This window comes from Cottoperca gobio, chromosome 12 (genome assembly GCF_900634415.1).
Source record: "Cottoperca gobio chromosome 12, fCotGob3.1, whole genome shotgun sequence".
Lineage (NCBI taxonomy): Eukaryota > Metazoa > Chordata > Actinopteri > Perciformes > Bovichtidae > Cottoperca > Cottoperca gobio.
In genome coordinates this window covers 11,105,154-11,130,363 of record NC_041366.1, presented here as the reverse complement: position 1 = coordinate 11,130,363, position 25,210 = coordinate 11,105,154, and the positions used below count along the sequence as shown (strand labels likewise).

General features: G+C 42.1%; 1 protein-coding gene across 1 annotated transcript in view; it reads left to right on the top strand.

Annotated features, from left to right (window-relative positions):
• The window catches only part of exd3 (exonuclease 3'-5' domain containing 3), a 44,208-nt gene extending 25,598 nt beyond the window's left edge, over positions 1–18,610 (top strand). Inside the window, exons 20-21 of the mRNA XM_029445279.1 lie at positions 17,293–17,359; positions 17,680–18,610. Coding sequence (XP_029301139.1) covers positions 17,293–17,359; positions 17,680–18,029 — 417 coding nt within the window. The 3' untranslated portion in view covers positions 18,030–18,610. The remainder of the gene's footprint in view (positions 1–17,292; positions 17,360–17,679) is intronic.
• The last annotated feature ends 6,600 nt before the right edge of the window (positions 18,611–25,210 follow it).

Below are 25,210 nucleotides of genomic sequence, written 5' to 3'. Positions count from 1 at the left end.
TCCAACTAAAATAATAGTTTTCCATCTTCTGCTCTCCTGGCAGGGACTCCCAGTTTAATATATGCTGCATTAGGCCTGAAATGATTCATCAATTAGTTGACAATTCCAATATTTTCTGATTGCAACCTCTCAAATTAAAGGATTTCCTGCTTTTCTGTCATATATTATTGTGAACTAAATATGTTTGGGTATTTGGACTTTAGGATGAACAAAACAAGACATTTGAAGCCGTCAGGTTTGGCTCTTTGAAGTTGTGATCTCCATTTGTTGACGGTTCTTAGACTAAACGATTATAGATTTATGGATAATGAAAATAATCGGTAGTTGCAGCCCTAATTTGCATATCATAATGTGTATGCATACCACAATAAACATACACCTTCTTTGACAACATGAGGACAAAATGATATGTAAACATGGATTCTACAGTAACATCTCAAATCCCTCTTGAGTCGTGCTTGACCTTTCCAATTTTCCCTTTTTTGCACCCCAACATTTGTCTCTCTCCTTCCCTGTATCGGTTTCTCCTTCTCACCCTCTGCTTGGCCCTCTCTCTCCCTTTCTCTTTCTCCATCTCCCCTGCTCTCCCTCACCCCTCTGTTCTCACCCTGCCTCCCTGCTCCGCTCCACTCCCAGTCTCACTCTCCTCCGTTTCAGATTAGCCAAGGCGAGGAATCCGGTGCAGCCGGCAGCTGGAATGTCCTGTTTGTCTTGCTGTGTGTGTGTGTGTGTGTGTGTGTGTGTGTGTGTGTGTGTGTGTGTGTGTGTGTGTGAGTATGAGTGTGTGTGTGTGTGTGTGTGTGTGTGCAAGTATGAGTGTGTGTGTGTGTGTAAGTATGAGTGTGTGTATGTGTGTGCGTGTGCGTGCGTGAGTGTGAGAGAAGTTGGTGAGGCTGGTGCTGCTTTTTGATGTGTTCCATTGTCTGAGAGCCAAGCTGCTTCCTGCCCCTGCTTTCCCCAAAAGCCTGAGAGAAACAGAGAGGAGGAAAAAGAGAAGTGAGAGAAATTTGGAGAAAACATTGCAGTGACAGGTTGAGATGGAAAGAGAGAAGCGAGAAGGAGAAAATAGAAAGGGGACATGGGGGGGAGATGGCTAGGAAGAGAAAGATGAGGCAGGAAGTGATGGAGGGATGGAAGAGGGAGGAAGAGAGGTGAGAAGGAAGGAGGGAGAGCTTCAATAGGGCTTTTCCTCCAAACACCAATACAATGAAGTAGTGCGTAATTTCCTATGTCCCCCACACCCACACGCAAAGTTTCTCATCGGTAGCTTTATTCTCCATATTCAGTCGGTTATACTTTATCACGTGAGTGTTTATCATGCTTGCACTCTGTTTCTGTGGTCTGCGTGTGGTCTGACACTGTGGACAGCAGAGATACGGAGAGGATGAGAAATGATGGGGATGAATGAGAAAAACAGTGCAATAATAAAGATAAGGGAAGACATGCAGAGGAAGAAGATGTCTGCATGTAGCGAGAAATTAAAAAAACAGTCGCTAAGTAAGGAAGGAAGTAAGAACAGTCCAGAGGAGAGAAAATAGCTCAAATTGCCATTTGCGTGCATGATGTATATGCGGTACATTTCCCTGTGAAAATGTGGACGTGCATAAATCATTCAACATGTGTTTTTGTGTATGTGTGTGTGCATTGGTGTGTGTGCGAGTTGCTTGGCCGGTGGAGGGGTTTTGACGGGGCAGAGCAGAGCATTCCTGCTGGGTGGTGATGTCATGAGAACTAGCTCTCCGCTCGCAGACAGACAGCCCTGTTTATGTTCCCCTCCAGAGGAGAAACCACACTGTGTGTGTGTGTGTGAGCATGAATGTGTGTGTCTGTCTGACTGCGTTATTGGCTCATGGGGGAGGTGGGGAAGCCGAGAGGCACTCGAGAGGGTCTACTTTCCCCTGCCGCTCAGGGAGAGGGAACCACTTACTGATGCCTTCCTCTCAAACATGCACACAGAAAGAGGAAGTTTCTCATGTTTTGCAGAGTTCAGTAGCTGCACAGCCAGACTGTGCTGCTGTGAGTGATTGCCCTCTGCGTCTAAATAGTCTCCTAAGGGAGGCAGAATTCTTTGCAGTGCAATAACAAAGCTGGGGTCAGCAAATGACAACAGTACCACACAAAAAAACAGATATAGAGCTGTTAAATATGCATTATTATTCACAAATTCATGAATAACCTGCAAATGTGTGCATTTTAAGTAAGGCTGACAACGTAATGGGGGCATGCTGAGACCTTGACTATACGAAACTAATTGCAGAAGTGGGTCAAAAATGTGTTGATTAGAAATATTTGTGAACAATTGGATTAAAGCACTTAAGCATGCATGCAACTATCTTTGCCTGGATTTACTTAAAGGTTATCCACAAATCCTGCTTCCACCGATGGAAATGAAAATCAAGTAGGTAACTTTAGAAAGATGTTGTGAGAACTAGTCCCAGCAATCGTGTTTTCCTCACGCCAGATACTGCTGGTATGACTGTCTTTGTGTCTGTGGTCATGGTATAATGGTTTCCCTTGCGATAGTGAAATGTGATCTTGGGTCTCTGCAGCTTAGTGAATCATAGATCATTCTCCCACACTCAACGCGCAGTGTAACATCGCAAATCATCTGAACTCATTCTGCCGGCGCTGCACACAGCTAGGATGATAAAGAACTCTTGTCAACCGTGCTAATACCTGCCAGTGAGAAATTGCTGAGAGGTTTAGGGTCGTTATTATCACAACCCTGTGGCACACGGGCCCACTTTAGTAGCTTGGGTAACTCCTCCACATGCAGTCATGCTTTGGAGGCAGCCATGCTTGCTCACATGCGATATTACACATGAGTCCTTTTGGCAGAAACCCAATTTTTCTTTTACCTTCTATTTGAATGGGTTTTAGTCTGTGAGCTGATTGCTGTGACTTCCAGGAGAGAGAATAACTTGATTGTAGGTTTGAGCCAAGAATATGAGGGTTACATCAGTTTGTCTGGAGGCAAACAACTTAACAGGCTAACATGGAGACAGTCTTCTGTTTACTGATTGATTCAAGACTGCTTATTACCCTGTTGTTGTCATTTTACCAAAAAACTATTTGACCAAACTGCGTTTTAACACGCAGCTCTAGAATGCACGACTAAAAGTTGATGGTTAGATGTGGGGTGGCATATTTTTTGCATGTTTAGGGCGGCAGTATAAGCTCTGGTAGACATTTGACAGAAGGGCTGCAATGCAATTTTCTCAATTTAGTGAAAAATGTCCCCCAGTCTCTCAAAGTCCAAGGTGATATCTTGTTGTCAATTCAGAGCCCAAATCTATTCACTTTAATATGAAATAAAACAGAGAAAAACAAATCTCCATATTGCATGAAAACATACTTACTTAATTATCAAAATAGACGATTTTCTTTCTTTCGATCGACTTATCGATTAGTCGACTCATCATTGTGGCTCATTTTTGATAGTTTAAAATATATATATATATATATATATATATATATATATATATATATATATATATTTGAGAATTAAAGATGCCTCGTCCTAGGCAGGTTGGCGCTTACAATAACAACATCTCCTATGGTATGAATGAGTTCTAGGAACCATGCTATCCTTCCCTGCTGTGTTTTGCTAATGTTAGGTTATTAACTGCATAATTTTAGCTACCTTTCAGCACATGATTGCTGCCTCTCTGCGTGAAGAATGTGTGTGGTCTGTGTGCTTAGAGTCGACCCAAGAGTAGGGGTGTTGAAACCAGGAACCAGAGCCCTGCAGGCTTTTATTCTTGCATCAATCAAGAACTGATTTACACCTTCAGTGTCACGTGAATGTGGTTAATGCAACTGATGGCATTTAAAACCAGCACCACTGGGAACCTCTGACCCGTGTAGCTTCACAACAATAACCCCATCCATTGTGGGCTGAGTTTATTTTTTCCGACACCCCCGTGTATGTGCACGCTGTGTGTTAGTGTGTGCAGTTTCTGAGAATGAGTTGTGTCAACAATTACACTTAAACCTCATGGAGACAGAGATAATAGATGGTAACCCCCCACATAGTCTGTGGTCTGTGAACTCATCCACTGCACTCTGTGTGTGTTGTGTTTTACAGTTGGTGCTCCAATGATATATTGCTGTTTTCTTACTTGACTCTGATGTGTGAAACTGTATACAACACCATTGCGACCGTGTGTTTTCACAGTTTACGTTCTGGGTGTAGGTCTGTACATTCTGTGAACATTCTTTAAATGTCTGAGCTGCGTTCGCGTCATGTCGTGCTGCTTGTACGTGCATGTGTAGGTCTTGGGAATGTGAGGCCGGCTCAGCCTTAAAACTTTAAACTAAGTCTTGCCGTGGCTCTTCCCAAAGCCTGCAGTTTGCGTGATGTGATGCTATCAGGAGGTTAGAAGTCTGTTTGCCTTGGGAGCTGCAGGCATTGCAGGCACACACACACACACACACACACTCACACACATTTTCTGTGTTTTGTTCTCTCTTTCTCCTCTCTTACTCACAGAGTCAGATTAAAGTGAAAGTCCTTGTGGGGTGGGAATGGTCACAGGCAACCCCCCCCCCCACCCCCACCCCCACCCCAAGGGAGCAAAGAGGTAGAAGGCTGGAGAGGTCAGGCTGCTTGGCCTGGGAAAGGCCTGGAAGAGCAAAGGGGGGCGGTGTATATAGATAGAGAGGTTAGATAGATTGATACAAATCAGAAGAGAAAAGAGCAAAGACAGAGTACAGAGAAGAGGTGATAAACGCAAAGAAGGAGATAGACTGAGTACAGATAAATATTCTAAGTTTTGGGGAGAGAGAAAAGAACATAAAGGATAAAAGTGGAAGCCAAATCTTTGGATTTCTTGGACTTCTACTGAGAGACTCGCAGGATATAAACGGGATGGAAAATTAGACCCGCAGTAGGTTAAAAAAAAAATGATGATGCGCGACTTGCGTCTTTTCCCCATTTCCTCCTCCTCCTCTTTCAGGCAAAGGAAAACCAGTGTCTAATGTTTCTCATAGGAACTGCAGCCCAGCATTTTAACTCGGGCCATGAAGTCTGAGAAGCGTGTTTGCATGCATGTGTTCTTGTGTGTACTCTGGAGACCAGCAGCATTGCCTATGCACCAATACAAACATAACACTTTGCTGTTTAAGTACATTGACAACGATGTAAAACAAAAAACTGTCAAGTTCCTTGTATTTGTATGCATACTCGGCCAATAAAGGTGATTCTGAGTTTTTTTTATATATTCAAGCTGTGATGTTATCATTGGAGGGTATCACACCGCTGATATCCTACCATATTTTTTTATGATTAGGGGCCCAGTAAGGCTCTAATACATACAAAATAAAAAGTCCTATGGCATCCAAAAACAGATGAGGAAATGATAATGACCATAATTCATAAAAGGAAGTTGCCATGTGCTTTATCATGAAAAGAAATGAAGAATGAACCGATTGCAAAGATTAATGCAATGATGCACATGGAAAGCGACCATGATTAAAATAAAAGTTTATATTAAAGATATAAAATACATTATGACGTATCCTATTCAAGAGTTATTACCATTTAAGAGTATTTTAAATGTTATTTAATTTCTGATATTTTCATTGATTGCAGTGCAAAAACACCCCTCTCCTGGTATTGCTTAAAGGTTATCTTTGCACCACTATTTAAAATGTTTGAATGCCAATCATTCCAGTCATCTCATCCCTTCCTCGTGTTAACTTTTAGACTGACTGCTTGTGTTTGCACGTGTGCTTTTCGAGGTGCGTGGTGGCGGGTGTGACTGGGTGTGTGATGATGTAGTATTAGTGTGCTTTAGGGTGTGGGTGTTTGTGGTTAAGGGTGTAGCCTTTTTGCATGGGATGCTGCTATCTAGTAACTGTAGGACCGTTAAAAGTGTGTGTGAGAAGGAAAGCGCTCAGTATGTCCCACCAACTCGAACCAAAGCCGTGTATCCATAAATGAATTAATGTAGCAACTCAAGCCACCCAGCGTCCCCTTTGTTGCCGGTGGAAACCAGAGGTGACTGGAGCGCCTGAGTACCTGTCTGTCTGGATGATCCCATGGACCTCCTACACACACACACACACACACACACACACACACACACGCACACACACGCACACACACAGGCCTCCTTGGATGCAGGGAGTCCTTTCTTTCTTTCTTTCTTTCCCTCCATTTTCCTGCTGTCTATTTTGGTCATCTGGTGGCCCGTTCCCACAGTGCTGCTGTTCCCATGGTTATCGCCGCGGAGATAGCGAATGGGGGGTTGGGGTGGTGGTGGGCTTGACAGAGAGCGGGAGAGACAGCGTTGCTCTGTTCGAAGAGATAGGGGACTCTGTGGCTGTAGAGGAGGCGGGGGTGAGGTGGGGGTATGAAGGGTATGGGGTTGAGAGTGTGTGTATGTATGTGTGTGAGTGTGTGTGATGTGTAGCTCCCATGGACATCACAGGTGGCCCATGAGGATTAAGCCAATATGGGTTCTCATTAGATTTAATTGAATCTGCTAGTAGGTGATATATTATATCATAGACATTCAAAATCATAAATTGTGTGTATTTGAATGAAGAGCTTTAACAATTAGTTGTCCACTTTTGAATTAATCCGCAACTTTTTTGATTATTGATTAATCGGTAATCGGAGTAATAGTTTAAGAAATAAGTCATAATTCTCTGTAAATCCTCTGGTTTCTTTACTCCTCTGTCAGTAAACTGAATATCTTTGAGTTGTGGACAAAACAAGACATATGAAGACGTCATCTTGTGATTTAGGAAACACTGATCGACATTTTCCACCATTGTATGACCATATATATACCGAACAACTAATCGTTTAATCGAATAGATGATCAACAGATTAATCCACACTGAAATGGATGTCAACATATGTCTTTCCAACCTCATGCGAGACTTCTTTCGGAGGGAAGATGCTACTTCCTGAGATTGAGAGCTGAGGTGGGGTTCAAAAAGAAGAGGTGGCAAAGGAAGTTGAGGGGATGGGTAGGAGCTGGGACCTGGTAAGGAGGGGGGTGAGGGCCAGCAAAAAAGAGGGAGCAAGGGAAGGAGGAGTGCGGGGCTCAGAAAGAGGGACGGATTCAGTTCCCACACTTCTAATTACTGTGTCACTGGAGACTGAAAGGGGACTGCCCCTGGCCCTAGGGAATTTGCTGGGGCCGGTCGCAGAGAGGGAGCAGCGGCGCTGGTGGGAGGGAGGGGGAGAGGGAGGGAAGGGGGCAGAGGAGCGGAGGGAGGGATGGAAGGGTGGAATTAAAGTGGGTGTATGACACAGGAACTCTCTCCATCATCCTTTCTTTTGGTTTTACCTCATTGCATTCACACTAGAGGTGAACCCCTTCACCGCGAGTCCCCTCCCCTCCTCTGCCCTTATACCCCAACCTCTCACCTCCGACCCACTTCTCCTTAACCCTCCCTTACCCTCCTCCACCTCAGTCCTCTTTTTCCCTTCAGCCTTTGTTCACCATCGTGTACTGCTTCCTTTTTACCCCCACACCCCCTCTTCTTTTCTCTTTACCTCCCCCTGTACCTCTCAATGTTTCTAATGCCGGGTTCCTCTCCCGTGTCTCCTGTTGACATGAACAAGGCTCCCAGAGACACTTTGATCTAAGTTTGAACACACACACACACACTGATGTCTTATTCTGCATCATTATTGCCACTTAACCCCGAGCCCTTTTCCTCTCTTTTTTTTTGCCTTTATCTCACCCTGCGAAAGTCGTGTGTGTGTGTGTGTGTGTGTGTGTGTGTGTGTGTGTGTGTGTGTGTGTGTGTGTGTGTGTGTGTGTGTGTGTGTGTGTGTGTGCAGTAATGATGTTGCTATCTCGCTCAGAATCTCTGACAATTGTCTCGTGGACCAGTTGGTCATTTGTGGTCCCTGTAAAACCCTCACTTCTGAGATTAACACCAGCTTCTTTGGTGTGCACAGACTTATGTTTTTCTTCTTGAACCTATTCACTGGTCAGCTGAGGTATTGATCCAAACTTAATGTGGTGGGTTTGGCATGTTACCCGTTGTTAGTGACCTCCTCAGTTGTTGTGCTCAGCTAAAGGTGCTTAATGGCAATTTCATGCTTACTCAAAACTCCTGATGGCCCATAATAAATTGGAGAAAGATATATCTGCAATTTTTAACAAATGTGCATTCTTTGAGGTGTTAATGACCACAATAATTGAATTGAAAAATGCGAGCATGGAAGTTTAGTTGATATATCAAAACTAAATAATCTAAACTAAAAGGTCTCTTACAAGCTCACGGAGCTCTCAACCACTTCTCCTGGTCTTCCTTCAGAGAATAGAGCTGTCTTAAGGTGCGTTTCTATCAACCTGTTTTTACGCTTGACTGAGGTAGAAAAGTTGGTGTCAATCATGAAATAAGAAAAAGATAATTGCAATCGGTGCAACTCTAAGTCAGACGGATGTAGAAACTATAAATTGCTCTCCATATTGTTTGGGGCGTTGTTGCAGTATCTGAAATTATTATATACAAGATGATGCCATTTCTTTGCCCACACAAAAGGATAAAGTTATCTCACTTAGTGTGCCCACTTTCACCTCAGATTGCAACATAATGAGAGATGCATATTTGTTTCATTCTCATCCTGCTTGGAGCCATATAATCAAAAGACATGGAACAATTAACCAGCCCACACCTGTGTGAATCTGGCCAGCAGTGTATGCCTCAAGCTACAGAATGAGCCAATTAGAAGGCCGACCAGTATGTAAAATGATTTGCTGACATCTATGCCTGTCAAGAAGCCATGTGAGAGAGTCGCTTCCTCTCCGTTCCCTCAAAGCTCCTCAGGAGAGAACAGACCAGGCCAGCAGAGGCATTCACCACCGTCACCACTGTCAATATTTACAGTCCTGGATGAATCACTCTGCATTACAATAACATTCCCTGCGTGCCTTTACATCAGGGAAGAGATGAGAAGAAAAAAGGAAAAGATAGAGAAGGGCTGTAGAGGGGGGCTGCCGGAAGAAATATGCGGCAGCAGCGATAAACGTTGAGCAAAGGAATCTGCCGGTGGCTCTCCCATGACGGGTCTGTCTGTCTGTCTGTCTGTCTGTCTGTCTGTCTGTCTGTCTGTCTGTCTGTCTGTCTGTCTGTCTGTGTTTCTGTGTGCAGATGTAGTTCAGTTTGATGGATTCAGGTTGAGTGGGTAGAATTTCAGTTTGGTGTGTGTGGGTGTACTGACAGTTTGAGAACTGTTAGCGCATGTCGAGGAAAGCTGTGGATGTCATTACAACATCGGGTTGAAGGCACGGGAAGCATTAGCATATTTACACAGTTTATATGTGTGAGTGTGTGTAAAAGTCACACTGCATAGGCCAATGGGGTGGGTGCAACATTTGGATCCCCATGTTTGCCTCAAAGAGATATACATATAACAGCAAATCCCACCATTTGTCTCCTCAACAATTGTGGTTTCCAAATGAAAAGAGGGATCCCAGGGTTTCCCCAACCTTTTATGAAGTTTTCTGTTTTCAGTTTAACCTTGTTAAAGTTGTGAGAACAATGTATGAATCTACATACTCGGATTATTTCTGATTTCTCAGGGTCGAACCACAAAGTGCTTAAGTGGAGTTTATTTTTACACTCACAACACTTGGACTTGCTGTCAGAATTAATAGAAAGTCAAAGTCCCGATGTGCTAACTTCTGTAACAAAATGCTGATTTCTCATTTAGGGATTTATTTAAATGACTATATATAACAGCATTTGCTGTTTGGATTTGAACCCTTAGTGATGTTAACAAATGTTACCAATGATTAATCTTGGTCCTAAATCTTCTAGCACGATATGTCATATCTCAAATATTAAATATCACGATATGGGCATGTTTTCTGGTAATTCAATAAATAAATACTCTATATGAAATAACCGCATGCTAAAGCCTATTTTTGTATTCTCCTGTGTGAATTAAATAACATGACCATAACCGTTTCAATATAGGCATAACCTGTAACGCGATAGAAGCAAAATATATACGATGAAGATCTTTATATTGTTTTGACGATATATATCATCATATTACCCATTCTTAATTTGAGTTATTACAAATGTTGAAGTGAAACATTTGTTCTTACTTTTGGAACAGTTTCTCTTTGGCTCATACATCAATGAGAAACATCAATGAGACACATCTCTGATCCGTAAAGATTTCCGGGATCCCTGGCACGTTTCATGTGATGAGGGCTGCACCTAACCATTATTGTCATAATCACTATATCTGCTGTTTATTTTCTCCAGTAATCGATCAATCATCACATCTATAAATTTGACAATTGTGTTGTCCAACACCCAAAGATATTCAGTTTATGTTGTGTTTATATTCAGATCATCCTCACAGTTGAGGAGCTACTGTCTATCTACGAAACATTTGGCAGTTTTGCTTCATAAATGAAGATTAATCAAGATCTTAAAAGGTTTCAGATTAAGTTTCTGTCAAATCAGTTATCGGACTAATTATTTCACCTTTGGCCGATCTGCTCCATCTGAAGCGAAGAGCAATTTCCAGTTGTGACCCAACCCAACCCAACCCAGCACTGACATGGGAATTAACTCCTACAATTGAAAGGCACAGTATAGGGCAAGTGTTGAATGTCATGTGCCACCTCTCGCATTGCCCCCCCAACTTTGAATGTTTAGTCTGGCTGTTTTAACCCATAATACAAAAAAGCAACATATCAATAGAAGCTGGCTGGCGGTTTAATCCATCTTTTTATGTTTTTGAGATTAGCTGTTTTTATCCCTCTTCAAAACCCTACTGCCCGGTGAGCAGCATTGTCAACGGACCTTTTCAGTACGCCTTTTTCCTCAGCTGTTTGGCTTAGACCGGCTCCAGCTATCTGGCGCCTGAAGAGCGAGAAAAAAAGAGGAGATGGAGAGAAAGAGCGAGGTTAGAGGTGAGAGACAACTACAGAGAAGGAGAGAGGGAGATTGAAGGGGACGCTGGAAGGGGGTAGATGGAGCTTCAAGCAAGACACCGAACAAGAGAGAAGACATAGGTCTCAGTTGGCGAGAAGGAGAGAGAAGGAGAGAGAAGGAGAGAGAGAGAGAGGTTGAGGTTGAAGGTTGAGTGGGTGAAAAACAGAATGAACTGCCAAGCCAAGGGAAAGCATTAGTGCTATTTGTGTGACGGCTAGACTGTTATCTGCTAGACTCTAGACCATTATCTTCTTCATTACCGCTTTTAGTGAGCTCCAATAAAGAGGGACTGAGGGAGGGAAGAATAGGCAGAAATGTTGAGGCCAAGTGGAGGGTGAGAAAATGGTCGAAAGTGGAAAACAAAGTTGACAAGAGAAAGAAACAAAAAGGATTGAGCAAGAGTTATCAGACTAAGCCTTGCATAGCATTAGAAAGGTTTCTCCACATGTTCTTAAGGGCAGAGGTATGAAGTCATGTTGTGTTGCTACTAATGACCTGGTACAACTCCTGATGTATAATATTAATGGAAACAATCAATATAATACATTTCACGTGTAATGTTACCGGCCATAACCTAATGTATTAACTAGAATATCATTTTACATTTGTTTGTTTTTTTAGCAGTCAAATTAATACAAAACTATGGAGATTTCTGTTAACAGATTTCTGAAAAATTCAAATATGCAATAGCTTCAATGTTTAGTTTTTTTGTTGGCGTCTGTTGTGATTTATACCCCCCTCCCCTGGCACTGTAATTATAACAAAAAATGTAACCTACAATGGCCCTAATATGCCGTCGAAATGATTTGAGTGAGAAGAGATTTAAGCAGAAATCACTTTCTATTGGGTAAAAGATATTTCTTTGGAATATAAAGTGAAAGAAGAGAAAAGTCAGGGAATGTATTCTATCACATTATAACCAATATAAAAATGGATGTTGGCAGACGAGGTCACAACCCCCTTAACCCTCAGAGAATTGACTGAGTAAAGCACAAGGAGCAATTAAGCAGTGTTGAAATAATAAAGCAACCTGACCATAGCACATCTGTTTTGGGTGATTTGAAAACACGTTCACTGGACTTGTGATATCGGAACCAAATATGCACAAAATAAAAAGAGAGAGAGAGAGAGAGATTTTACATCTTCTGCATGCAAAGTATGTGCGAGTGTGCATGTTGCATGAGTCAGGGAAATGTGTGAGTGTGAGTGTGTGAGAGAGAGAGAGAGAGAGAGAGAGAGAGAGAGAGAGAGAGAGAGAGAGAGAGAGAGAGAGAGAGAGAGAGAGAGAGAGAGAGAGAGAGAGAGAGAGAGATTTTACATCTTCTGCATGCAAAGTATGTGCGAGTGTGTATGTTGCGTGAGTCAGAGGAAGGTGTGTGTGATGTCAAGCCCAGACAGGCTCTGCTGTGGTCCAAGTTCAGGTTGCTGTCAGGTGGTAATGGTTAGTTAACAGAGCTAGTAATTACCTCAGACTGTCGGGCTGAGACACTGGCCAGATACCCTCAGGATACTGTGGGAAAGTACATTTAGTAGGTCACCGCAGTATTTCCCTCACGCTCCTGCTGCAGCAGGAAAGTGACCCCTACTCCAGGTGTGTAGATACAGTATATACAGGAAGAATATATTCTTAAAAAGATGTACCAAACTACTTAAACAAAATGCACATATTGTACAAGAATAATCGTAATAAGAGAGTTATAAGATTTGAAAACACAAGTAAGATTTTTTTATTTCTGGAATCCCGTATCTCCGTACGTATAGTAAAAAAAACAAAACGTTACTTATTTTTTAAGTAACTTGTGTTTTGGGGAGATTCAGATGAACAATGTGGCCATTCAGCCATTTTTAAGTTTTTGTTTAGTTTTTAAGTAGTTTTTCAACATGAGAAGTGGTTGCAAATGTCTAACTTCACCTTTATTCTGATGCATTTTAAAATATAATGGTGTCTTGTAAGCTAATGTAAGGAATATATTAGTTTTTTTGCCTTTTAGTTGTTGTTTGCAGGGATAAAAAAAAGCATTAGAGCACAACATTTTCAGTTCAAACCCATAATAAGATGGTGCAGCTACTGAACCACAAGATTCCCGCTTTCATTTTTATATTAAAGATATTACATTGCAGACTGACCAGTGGTATCCAGGCTTTATTCTCCACTCAAAGATATCTTGATTTAATGATTCAAACTGAAACGATGTCAGATTTTTCAGTGGAAGAGTGCTAAATGAAGCAACATGTTTCCACTCTTTCCTTCTGCCCAGCCAAACAAAATTCAAACGCGTCACTTTTCCGCAGTTTGCATCTGTCAGTAAAAAAAAAATCCATGTGTGAGATTGTCGATCGCTGTTGGAAGGTTTCCAAGTCACCTAGCATGACCTTGGGACTGTGTGGGAAAGTGGAGAAAAAGGTAATGCTTTCAGCTCCTTACTCATCATTTTTACTGTTGTATGAGGCTGCTTTTTCCAGTTCAGCTTTGCCATCCCACTTACAATGGACCTACATCATCATCACAGTGGCAATAAAAAATGTTATATCTGCCTGACAGACTGACGGGGAACTAAATATGGCAGAGTATCCCAGACATGGGGTGATGGGAACAAACAGTGAATGTCCAGGGCCGGGTGTTTCATGTTTCCTTCTTTGGAAGGGATACTGTAGTTTCTATAAAAAGCTGTTCTTTTCGTATATACTGTATATATGTTTTAGACCACAGCAACCTTGGAAAGTAGAATGAAGTATTTTTAACCTTTTACTTGGACTTGAAATTCACATTGAAAAGGAAAAGACAACATTTTCAAAGGGAGCAGTTCTTCCTCCCGTCTCGCTCTTCTTCTCTCCTGTTCTCACGCTGCCCCTTACCTGATTTACCACAATTTGAATCAAATCACTAGAGCCCAATTGGCTGCTCTGACCATGTGACCTAAATCGGCCCTAGAAAGCACCGCCTTTTGAGATTGCTTTAGGATTTTCCCATGGGAGCTGCCGACAGAGCCAGTGCAGTGTGTGTGTGTGTGTGTGTTTGAGAACGTTAGGGAAAACCCCCTTCCCTCCCTCTCTTTCCTACCTCCTCTCCACTATCCCCCTTTCTCCTCTTTTTTTTCCACCACCTCCCATCCTTTGAAACACAGTATCACACTTTAGATAGCCTTTGTTGTCACGGCAAGGAGCATTCTTTCAGTGGCGCGGCCACACGGAGTGTGAGAATTCAGGAGGTTCCCTGAAAAACGCAGAAAGAACAAAAGACAGACATGCAGCAATGTAGCAACTGCCTAAAACGTTATGGAGTTGAATAAAAACAAGAAAGACTGTTTTATTTATGTTTGGGGATTTCATTTTTGAAGGCCCCTTTTGATCTTTAAGTTCCTTCTGTGACATTAACTTGCAAGAAGAAGCCAGGGTGAGAACATTGACTTAATGCCAGTATTGATATATCATTTGTTGCTGTTAAACTGAACTTGGTTGGTACATTCAGTGCCCTAGGCCTAGGGAAAAGCTTGTGAATTGCGGTTAGAGAAGATGGCAATCAATGGCAGTGTGAACTGGTTGCATCAGTTCATTAAAAGGTCCAGCCAACAGACTGCGGTGACTGAAGCCACATGTCGTGCTTCTTGATTATCACAAACATGATATGTTGCCTGTGCAAACACGCCAAACTATGCATGGTTTGAGAACACTGTCAGTGTAATGCTTTCGGTGTCGCTAGACATGCAGGAGCTGCAGAGAGCGCACCTTCCTACGTTTGTGCTTCTTAGGCTTTCTGTGACAACTGCGTGCCTGAGAACTCCAGTGGTGCTTTGGAAAAAATCGAGTCTCCATGTCCTGCTGCAAGCCAAAAACAGAACAAATCACAGAAATCAGCAGGGCTTCAAATCTTGCATGAAGGCACAGAGCTACCATCTGTGTTCATTAAAATATACGGCAACGCAAGACCTCACCACTTTGATCAAGCGCGTTTTCTCATGTCCATTTCCTTGAGAACCATTAATGCACTTAAAGCCCCGACTGCTGCATCTGTTAATGTCACTATGATGCAGAGGTAGGACCGAGTCACTGTTTTGCAAGTCACAAGGTAATTCTCAAGTCATCATGCGCTCTTCATCAAATGTTATGAACGTTTTGCCTACTGCAATTAGTTTTTTGTTTCCGTAAGTGAACAAAATGATCTTTGGTGTGATTTCTTTTCAACTGCCGCTCAGTAGCGTAGCGTTAGTTCTTCATGGTTTTCTCTCGCAACTTGGTTGGATGCTGTCGCTTCAAACAAAGTAGATGAAGGGAAATGAAATGATTTGTGGCAAACTTTGGACTTAGGTATCAAGTATTTTCAAGTAAATAGGCTCAAGTCCAAGTGAGGTGTCGAGTCATTGCTGGTTAAGTCAAGTTGCAAGTCTTTTTTTATTCTGTCAACCCAAGCCTAAAGTCATCAAATTAGTGACTCAAATCTACACCTCTGCTATGATGTAATATCACTGCAACATGTGTCATTGTGTATTTTCTAAATGTTTCTTTCTTCTAGACTTAATATCTCTACAGGTCTTTGCATTTTTAAGTAGTTGTGTTTTGATTAATCAGAATTATTTCCATCCAGGTGTGTGGTGTGTGTGTGAGACGGTGTGTGTGAGATGGTGTGCGTGTGTGTGAGACAGTGTGCGTGTGTGCCTGCCCGTCCATGGCTTAGCCTTGAGAGTTCAGAGCAGGTTCTGGCTTGCTCTACTCTGGGAAACTTTGAGCTGAGCAAATAGCTGGGTCTGTTTTCCTATGTGTGAGCCATGTGTACGCACTGCGAGCACTTGTATGCATGCGGTCTCTGCGCACTGTAGTGTAGCCTGTGCAAAGTGTCGTGAATTTGTGTGCAAGGCAGAATACAAAGAGGAGAAAAGAGAGTGTACTGTGGTAGAGATGAGCTTTATTCCCACAGACGAGTCAGGAGATGACACCTCTGCTTTTCCCACACCTCCACTGTCTAGCCGCTTTCTCCCGTCCCGACCTCAGTTACCACAGAGGCAAACAGCGCTCTGCATGTGCACACAGAGCAGCGGACGTACTGTCACGTCCGGTGGGTGTTATGCTCCTGATTTGCAGTCTTCATTAAAGTTTTTCTGGATAAACAGAGGCAAACTGGCTTTAGGGATCATGCTTTGTGAGGTCTGCGAGTGTGGTGTGATTTACAGCCCACCTCTAAGTGGAATGCTGTTTGCTGGGTGGAGCCTCAGGTGTGTTGACAAGGCTTTTAGCACTGACATGCTGTCAGGACGGCTTACAGACGAGTGTGTGTGTCCACGTTAGGGGCCGGCAAACAAGGTCACTAATGTGCCACCAGAGAGACCTTTACCATGGAAAGTCAGGACCGCATGGACATGTGAACGCTACTGAGGCGTAAACGCTCTCTCTACACACACCTGATCTTTCTGTAACAATTAGCCCCTTTCACACCAAAGCTCAGGAAAAATGTCAGTTTTCAATAAGGTCATTTAAATTGATAATACCAGTTACCAACCATTATCTCTCAGTTCAATGCGATTAACAAACTGGACTCCAGTCAAATCAAACTATTGTCGTCTAATGCGATGACTCTGTGTTTTGTGTGCATGCATGAAAACATAGTCTGTGTGTAGCTGGAACTAAAGTTCTTAATTAAATGAGAAAATCCTCAGTGCTTTTCATTTGTCAAGTTCACACAGGAGAATATGAAAATAGGCTATATTGTGATATTGTTTTCGAGATATGAAATGACAGGATGGAAGATTTTGGCCATATCGCCCAGCCCTGCGCCCACATGACTGAACAATGAGTCAAATGTGCAGAAGTGAGACAGTAGGCAGGGTTTTGATATCACTCTTAAGCTCTACTAATTATCTCACTTTTCACATGCACAAACAAGTGCAACACCATGTATGCCTAAAAATGTGCGCTGTTTTCCCCATTTGAACGATGTCATCACGACTCCCTCCTCTCTGTGGCGGCAGGATTTTCACCTTGCCCGCAGGGTGGTGCCATTTTGAACAGCGAATACACACCTTTGCCTTCAGATGTTGTACCAATAGTTTGTTTCAAGCATAGACCGGCCTTTGCAGTATCTCGAGCTTCAGATGCTGGCTTTGTGTGAACACGGAACCACATGTGCCAGTCACTATTACAATGTGAATATAGAACTGTGTTGAATACAGACTTGTTCAACATCCTGTGTCGTACACTGGGTCTGTGTGTATGTGGGCACATGGGAGCTGCCTGTGACTATAACGTGATCATACTAATCTATATCTCAATAGGCTGCAATATATGTAACATATTTCCTCTTATTCGTCTCCTCAAGGCCTTTTTTTATGAGTGAAAACACTTCTCTTAACCCTGCTGCTGTATCTGTTTGTCCAGGCGTGTAACAGCGATCAATACGCGGCGGTGCCCAGGAAGGACATGGTCAGGATGCTGAAACAGAAAGGTCAGTCGAACCACGAGGCATCGAGTAGGAATTACTGAGTAGAATATATATATATAAGGATGTATCTACATAACATTACTTCTTACGTCTTCTGTTTAGTGTAGTTTTGGAGTTGATATGTGGCTAAAAGAGTTGCAACAATTAGACGACTGTCTAAAACGGAGTTTCTACACAAAGAATCTTGCAAAAGCCCCATTTAAAGTCTTGTGTTTAGAGATGAGCTCATAAGATTCTTGAAAATAAGTCCTTTAACATTATTAAAGCATTAAAAAATGACTAATTGGCTTAGACATTAAATATTGTTGGTATTTTGTTTGTAGGATTTCTGCAGGACAACACTGACCACACACAACAACAGGAAGAGGAGACGCTCGATGACATTCTGACCCCCAGTGTGACCCCTGAAATCCCCAGGTATGTTCAGTGTCAATGGGCCCCCCTCTCAGAGCTGGACCCCGACACCCTGACCTTTCCCGGGGGGGCACCCGTACAGCTCCACACCGTGCCCCCTGCTCTCCTGCCGAGGATACCGCTCTTCTATGTCTGCACCAGATGTGGCAAGGTGTTCTGGGAAGGCTCTCACTTTGGCCGCGTCCTCTCCATGTTTCAGGACATCTTACACGTAACAGACGAGGACACTGAACCAGCTGCAGCGGCACAGAAGCACTGACTTTACCTGACGCTCAAAAACATCCAAAATAATATTTTACTCTTTTAAAACCTGGCTGCCGTGAAATCCAATTTAATTGCCTCGTATATTTCAGTTTTATTTTGTAATTGAGAATCGACTCATATTCAAATTTAACAGTCATACCATAAAAACGCATGTGTATAGTTTCAACAGTTTTAAAACTATTGCGTTTATAAGAGTTTAAAACTCAGCGAACCAAAGACGGTTAGCGCTGCGATCGCGTTTTAAATTTGATTGTATTTTCTGTTCTTCCGCATTTGTGATGATTTATGTTTTGGATCGTATTTGAGATAATTTGGAAGAACTTTCCCTCACCAGGGATTTATATCATCAAACTATAAAGCGCTTTGTTAAGTTTAGTTTCGTTTAACACATTTTAAAACTTTGATCATTGTTTTAATTTGAAAAGCAGCAGTTACATGATGACAGGACTCAGTTCTTTGGACTTCGTAGCAGTCGTACTGTACATTTTCATTTTCCTGTCATTTCATCTGTAGAATTTTTACTTGTTTAGCTGGAAGCTGAATATGTATTAATAAAGTGCTTTTCATTTCATTTAATAATCTGTGTGCAGTCAGAATTTATTTCTGTAGGTGGACAAGTATTTTTTTTTTATGTTTTTCATAATTCTCATAACAGATGGTAAAGGACTAAGAGTGGACAGATTGATGAGATCCTCTAAGCCTCACCGATGTCTGTCAGGTGTAACACTAACAGTGTGGGGGTTTCCTGCCCCGAGGCTGAAGAGCACATGGGTCACAGAGTAACCCAACACACACACCGCCTCAATCCCTTCATATTTTCTCATACCTTTCCTTCTGCCTCTGAAACCCCACACTGGATTTGTGAGATTTCCAAAAGTCAGATTGCCCAAAAGAGTGTTTTTTATAAGAGATCTAATGTGAAAGATTCTGCAATGAAAGATGTTCTGGTGTTTTCTAAACGAGTGCATTGTCTGGGAGTTTTTTGAGACTGCTGAGTTCAAATCTTTTTACGCTCGTAAAATCTTAAGAAACCCTAACCGCAGCCAGATGTGCACTTTATTTAATTGATCGCTTAACTTGCATCAAAAAAAGCCACAGGGATTTCCAAAGACAGGTCATACTGTGAATCACTGAGGTGAATGTGTTTCCAGTGTGTTTGAATCACAGCGGCCGCTGTAGGAAGTCAGAGATCGGCCTGTCACGATAATTACAATATCGACTTATCGTACGATATATGGACATGACCTCGATCATTTTTGCTGACCTCAATATTGCCCGTTGTGTTTACATGCATGATTGACACTGCTACACTGTCAGACAGCCACACTTTTTGACAACAGAGCCCGGGAGTCAATTATATTTATTGTTTTGATTGCGTGCTTTTAGTTTATTTGTTTTATTTATTTAGGTTATTTAAATATTTTTAGCCCATTCCAATATCTGAGCTCTTAAGCATTAAAAGTTGCATTATTATGCTATTATAGTATAATTATATCAGTGGCATAAAATTATTTTTCAAAATGACAATAATATTGTTTATGGCAATTATTTCTGGGACAATATATCGTCCTATAAAAATGATTTATCTTGACACATCTAGTCAGATTTGAACCTCCGGGTGATTCGGTAACACTGGACAATGAATAACATTTCCTCGGGACGTTTAAGGTGAAAGCTTTTCTCCAGAACACGCTGTCTAAAACCTGATTACCATATCATGAATAACCACATGTGTGAAGGATAAAGATTCTTGGATCACTAACTTTACAAGCTGTTAGTTTGCAGGGAGCTGAGCTGCTGCCCAATCTTAATCCACAGCAAGCAGTGGAAATAGAAATGACTTTGGAATGAGGTGTTATATAACCAAATGTTCTTACTTTCCAAGGTAATTTCGAAGCGGAGGACATTTTTCAACATCACAGGTCTGGACCTCCACATGTACATAATGTAACGCCATTTACCAAGTGCATAACCTTAGGTTCACTAAGTACTGTTACCCCATCAATAACAGTGATCTCGAAGGGACATAAGTATTGTCGCTTCTGAAGAATGATGTTACAAAAGTGGGTGTCTATGGCTGTGAACGTGAAGCTCACTGTCCATTGTTGTGAGTGCTGGGTGAGCCGGATCTGAACCTGCGGCTCATATGTCGGAGGTAAATCTAACATATTAGGCTACAACCAGAATCTGTCCTGGACAAAGGAGATCATGTGGATTACTGTCTCAGACATGATTTACAGCTTCTCAAGCAGAGCATCCTGCAATTATAAGATATGTATATTAGTTATTCCTAAATGTTTTTTGTTTAAGATATTTAGGATAATCCCGGTTGTGAATTTTAGAGGTGTGTAATATTTGGCATTTCACCAACGTTGGTACCTCTCTCTCTAACTAAGCAAGAAATACAGAGAAATGCCTAAGAAACACCTGACTTTGAAAATCATTCATCGTTTCATTTATTCTACATTCATACATTTAGATAAGGGAAACGTATTTCCAAATGTTATATTAAGTTATCTCAACTTGAAAAAGGTTGCTGTTAAACTGCATGCATGAGTGATGTTGCCGTTGACATCCACCTGCAGAGCCTGATTCTGACATTATAGGGGGGAATCACCCGCAAAATGAGTGTTGAACAAAACGTCTTCATAACAGGTTTCTTCTCAAACATGCATCCAGGAATACAAAAACATTGGCACGTTGCCTTGCGCTTCTTTCTCTCTCTCTCTCTCTCTCTCTCTCTCTCTCTCTCTCTCTCTCTCTCTCTCTCTTTTAAAGACTGTATAATAACTACAGTAACATTAATTTACCCTGAAGTATTTGTATTGCTATTTAAGTGAAGTCGACACCCTAGCTCTCAAATAAGCCCCTCTCTGTGTGTCTTGTCCCGTCCTTGTCCGGGTGGTCGCAGCCCCTGCCTCTGCGCAGAGCGCGAGCTTTCTGCTGCAGCACCGTGTTATTTGATCCTTGCTCTTTCTTTGCTGGGAAGAAAAGCTCGCCTCTTTCCCACGCTCTTAGGACACGTGGTGCCCGGAATGAATTGGATTCAGAAGGCCCTCCCTCTCCCGGTAAAACGTCACCTCTCTCTCTCTCGCTCTCTTTCTCAACATGCTTTCTGGCATGAATGTAAAGCGTAATGATTTTTTTTTTTTAAATCGACATTTTTACATGACAGTTTTTCCTTCGTGTATCCCAGTGTGTGCGTTTTCCGATCTGGACTCTTCAGCGACATGCATGCGCACAACAGGCTCCTCCCGTCTCGTCTGGCCCCGGCTGCCCCGAGTCTCGGCGCCAAAACTCGGCACAGCGCACCGATCTGTCCGGCGCTCCGTTTACAACACTGCACGACTCTGGGTTCTCTCTACAACGCTGGGAAAAAAAACACGTCTTGTTTATCAACACACAGCAATAGAACAGAGATATGGCTGCAATAATAGAACCAGAATAGACTTGTGTTATCTTTGTGTGACCAGAACTGACTGCACTAAAACTGACTGTTCTCACTAAAGGCTGGCGAGACGATATTTGGAGATCGATTATTGCAAATGGTGACTGTTTGGCTTGCGCCTGTACACAGCCGTGTTAAACTGAATGTAAGCCTTTAGACAGCTGTGTTAATAATTTGACTTGTCAAAGAGAAAATCAGACATTGTAAAAATAATTGTTTAAAGTATTTCATCACTACTTGAAGTGCACAACAGCCTCATGATTGTATCTGCTCTTGGCTGCTTCCCAGACACACATTAGACTCAGGAGCGGAGTGGTGGGGGGTCACAGAGAGGAGAGCAAATGCCACAGAGTTTGGGGGAGAAACTCATCCAATCGGAGAAACTTTTGGCTCCTGTGGTCTGTGCAAATGTTTTCCAAGTGTCCAGACGCACTGCAGCCAAAGCTCTGATAGCCGACAGATGTTCCTGATTTTCCAGAAGATGTTCTGCACCATTCAGTAATCCTGTGGAAAAAAAACCCACATATACACTTAGTGATCCTGAAAATACCAAATCTGAAGAATGAACCATAACACACAACCGTTGTACATTTCCTTTTGTACTGTGAGAGGTTTGAACTAGACTCCTGTATGCCCGTGCAGGTCAATGATGTGTCATATGAGGACTGTAGATAGAGGAACACACATCTGTGTTTGTAGCCTGCACCAAAAGGTCTGAGGTAGGTATTCACCACATTTCTAGCAGTGAGTCAGAGCCTCAGTCTTTGTTTAAGCATTTGCAGCTGTGGGCCACTTGTTGCAGAGGAACAAACAACACATAGTCACCTGCAGATGCACCTAAAAGTGTGCAAAACAAATACATTTACACAAACAGTTTTTTTGTTACCTATTGTCCATCATTTAAATCCTAAAGTCGAGGATCTTAATTTTAACAAATCTATGACAAACATCTCAGATTATACTGCAGAAATACGTGTTTCTGATTGGCTGGCAGGTGTTTGGTTAAATTCCATTGTGTACTGGGTTTAAACCAAGTTCAGACCAACAGTTAAACCAGGGTTAGATCAGCGTGCGTGGTATGTTAACTGGCACATGTAGCAACAATACTGTTACATTACCAGTTCACTCACCTTACAATAGGTTAAAGTCCAAAATCCCAGATTTCCATCAAAGGGTTTACAGTCTGTACAGGATACAACGCGCTCTATCCTGAAACTACTAACAAACTTTACAAAAGTGGATCATGCTTAGCTTAGCTTGTGACCGTAGTTTAAACCTAGCAAACAATGGATACAAGCAATCCAGGATTTACATGATCACTTTGTCCTTCTTTAAATAAAAAAGACCACAGATTTTGATTAGGAAGTGACGCTGTACGATGACGAGCTCCTATAAGAAATAATGAACAAGGTGAAAATCTGTTATTTTCTATACTGGGACACTGGAGTGCTGCATCGCCACCAAATAAATATTGCAAAATTTCTACATACTGTTTAATATATCCTTTTTTAAGATTGATTGAAGTCATTCAAGCTAGTTTTTTGTGGTAACATAACTTCGGTCTCTAGGTTACCTGTGGTTTAATAATTTATCTGTGTGGTTGACCTGTTTATGTCGACTGTGTTTCAGGTGCCACAATTTAATAGACACTTGTCAACTAAAGTCTGAAACAAACATTAACCATGAGCATGATAATGCACTCCAAATATGTTTATATAGGAAATAATCAGGGCTGCCCCCTCTTAGTCCATTAGTCCATAAACTGGGCGTTTTGGTCCCAGACTGAGATTTATTTAGTCCATTAGTTGTTTTTTATGCGTTTTTCATGTTGAATTGCTTCAAGAAACCTAATAAATATTTAAAATGGAGCTTTTGTGTTATTCTTTGGGGAGAAACTCAGTTTTACAGATCTGTTATTAAATCAACTAATCGCTTAGTCGACTAAATTGTATGAGTGTTAGTACGATTTTTTTTGTTGTTGATTAAAATAAAACAGGTTGTGACCTTTATATGTGGGATCTGTGTTACTGTCTCTCCCACGCTGACGCACAGATGCACACACACTCTTGTAGACAGATGCGGCCACAGACGTGCGCCAAATGTACAGTTCAAAGTGTGGGAAAACGAGGACAGTGTGAAAGCCACCAAACCATCAGAGCGGTTTATAAAGTGTTACACAGATGAGCTAAAGTATGGGCCGCCAAACGGAGCAAACGGCCTTGAGGGAGGCTGAGATGTACTTCTATCTATGCAGCTCTCTCACTTTCACATGCATTCTTTCTGTCAAACCCTCAGTCTATCTATCAATATCTCGCAGCACCTTCACCCTGTCTTTCTCACACACACACACACACACACACACACACACACACACACACACACACACACACACACACATAGGCACCCAGTTCCCACGGTGGTGGGGGAAGCTGAGCGGCGTGTCAATCTGCGCACAGCGTCACCTCTTTCACTTGCAAAAAGGAAGTAGCGCAGGGGCTTTTGTTATTCGAAGTCCCACAGTCTAAAACAACTGGAATATATCCGCAGTTTATGATTCAAACAGCCATTTATAATCTTCTCCTCAGGGGTGTTTTGAGATGGAGCAGTTGGGGTTTCTACTTTACTGTCGTTACCATTTGGTTCGGAGGTAATCACTGTCTTGGAAGGACACACAGGATTTCTGAGGTTTTAGATGCTTTCACACTTGAGGCAGCCACTGTTAAAAAACAACTTTTATGTATCTCTTAAACGTTAACCATATGGAGATTAAGACTATTTATTTTAACTTTAAATGCACGGATAACCTTTGGATTTGAAATACCCTTTACGCACAAGAAGAGCACATACTGGAGCACCAGAATTGGGCTCATTTTTATTTTATATTTTGTGCACACTTCCCCTGTTGTGTTCACCGACAGTCAGTCATTCGGCTCAGGGTGACACTGCAGAGAAAGTCACGTATATCTCCAACAGCAGCACATAAACCCCACCCTCTGGATAGTATGTTATCATCAGCATCTTTTCTGCCCCCATTTATCATGAAAAGGTGTTAATGAGTCCAGATGCATCTTTTCTTAATTAAAAAAAAAAAAAAAAGACATCATAATAAACCATTTCTACTAATATTATGTGGAGTCCACGAGCCAATGAATACTTATTTTCCCTTTTAAGAAGTTAAATATGATCTCAATCTCAGGAGAGATTGAAGTGACATAATACAACTGTTTTTTCTTAATATTACACATTAATATTGTGTAAAGTTATCTCATCAACGTGAATAAGTTATTTTTTTAATAAAATGGCTATTTTATTTTATTTTCAGTGTTTTCATGAATAAAATCCTCTCCGATGCTGTCGCTGTCATGAGACGTGAAGAGGCTTGATTGACTTTTTGTGTCGAGTTCCTGTTGATGTTTATCCAGCGGATGATCCTTTACAACGTGCCCGCTTTCTCAGCAGTTTACAGCTCTGGCAGCACCATGCCTCTGGCTTTCAGTCCGCTTCCTGGGGTCGGCTACAGGAGATCGGATATGGAGCTCACCATTGCTGCGGGCGGCTTGTTTAATATTTCTGCAGCAGCAACGTTGGGCTCCCTCCTCGGAAGACCACGCCTCCTCCCAGCAGATTCACAGGGCCCTGATCCCTCCCCCTAACCGAGCCGGCAGCCTATAACCTCCCCGGGTTTCCGCCCATTCCTCCACAGTTGATTCTTTGGGATGGCATTGTCA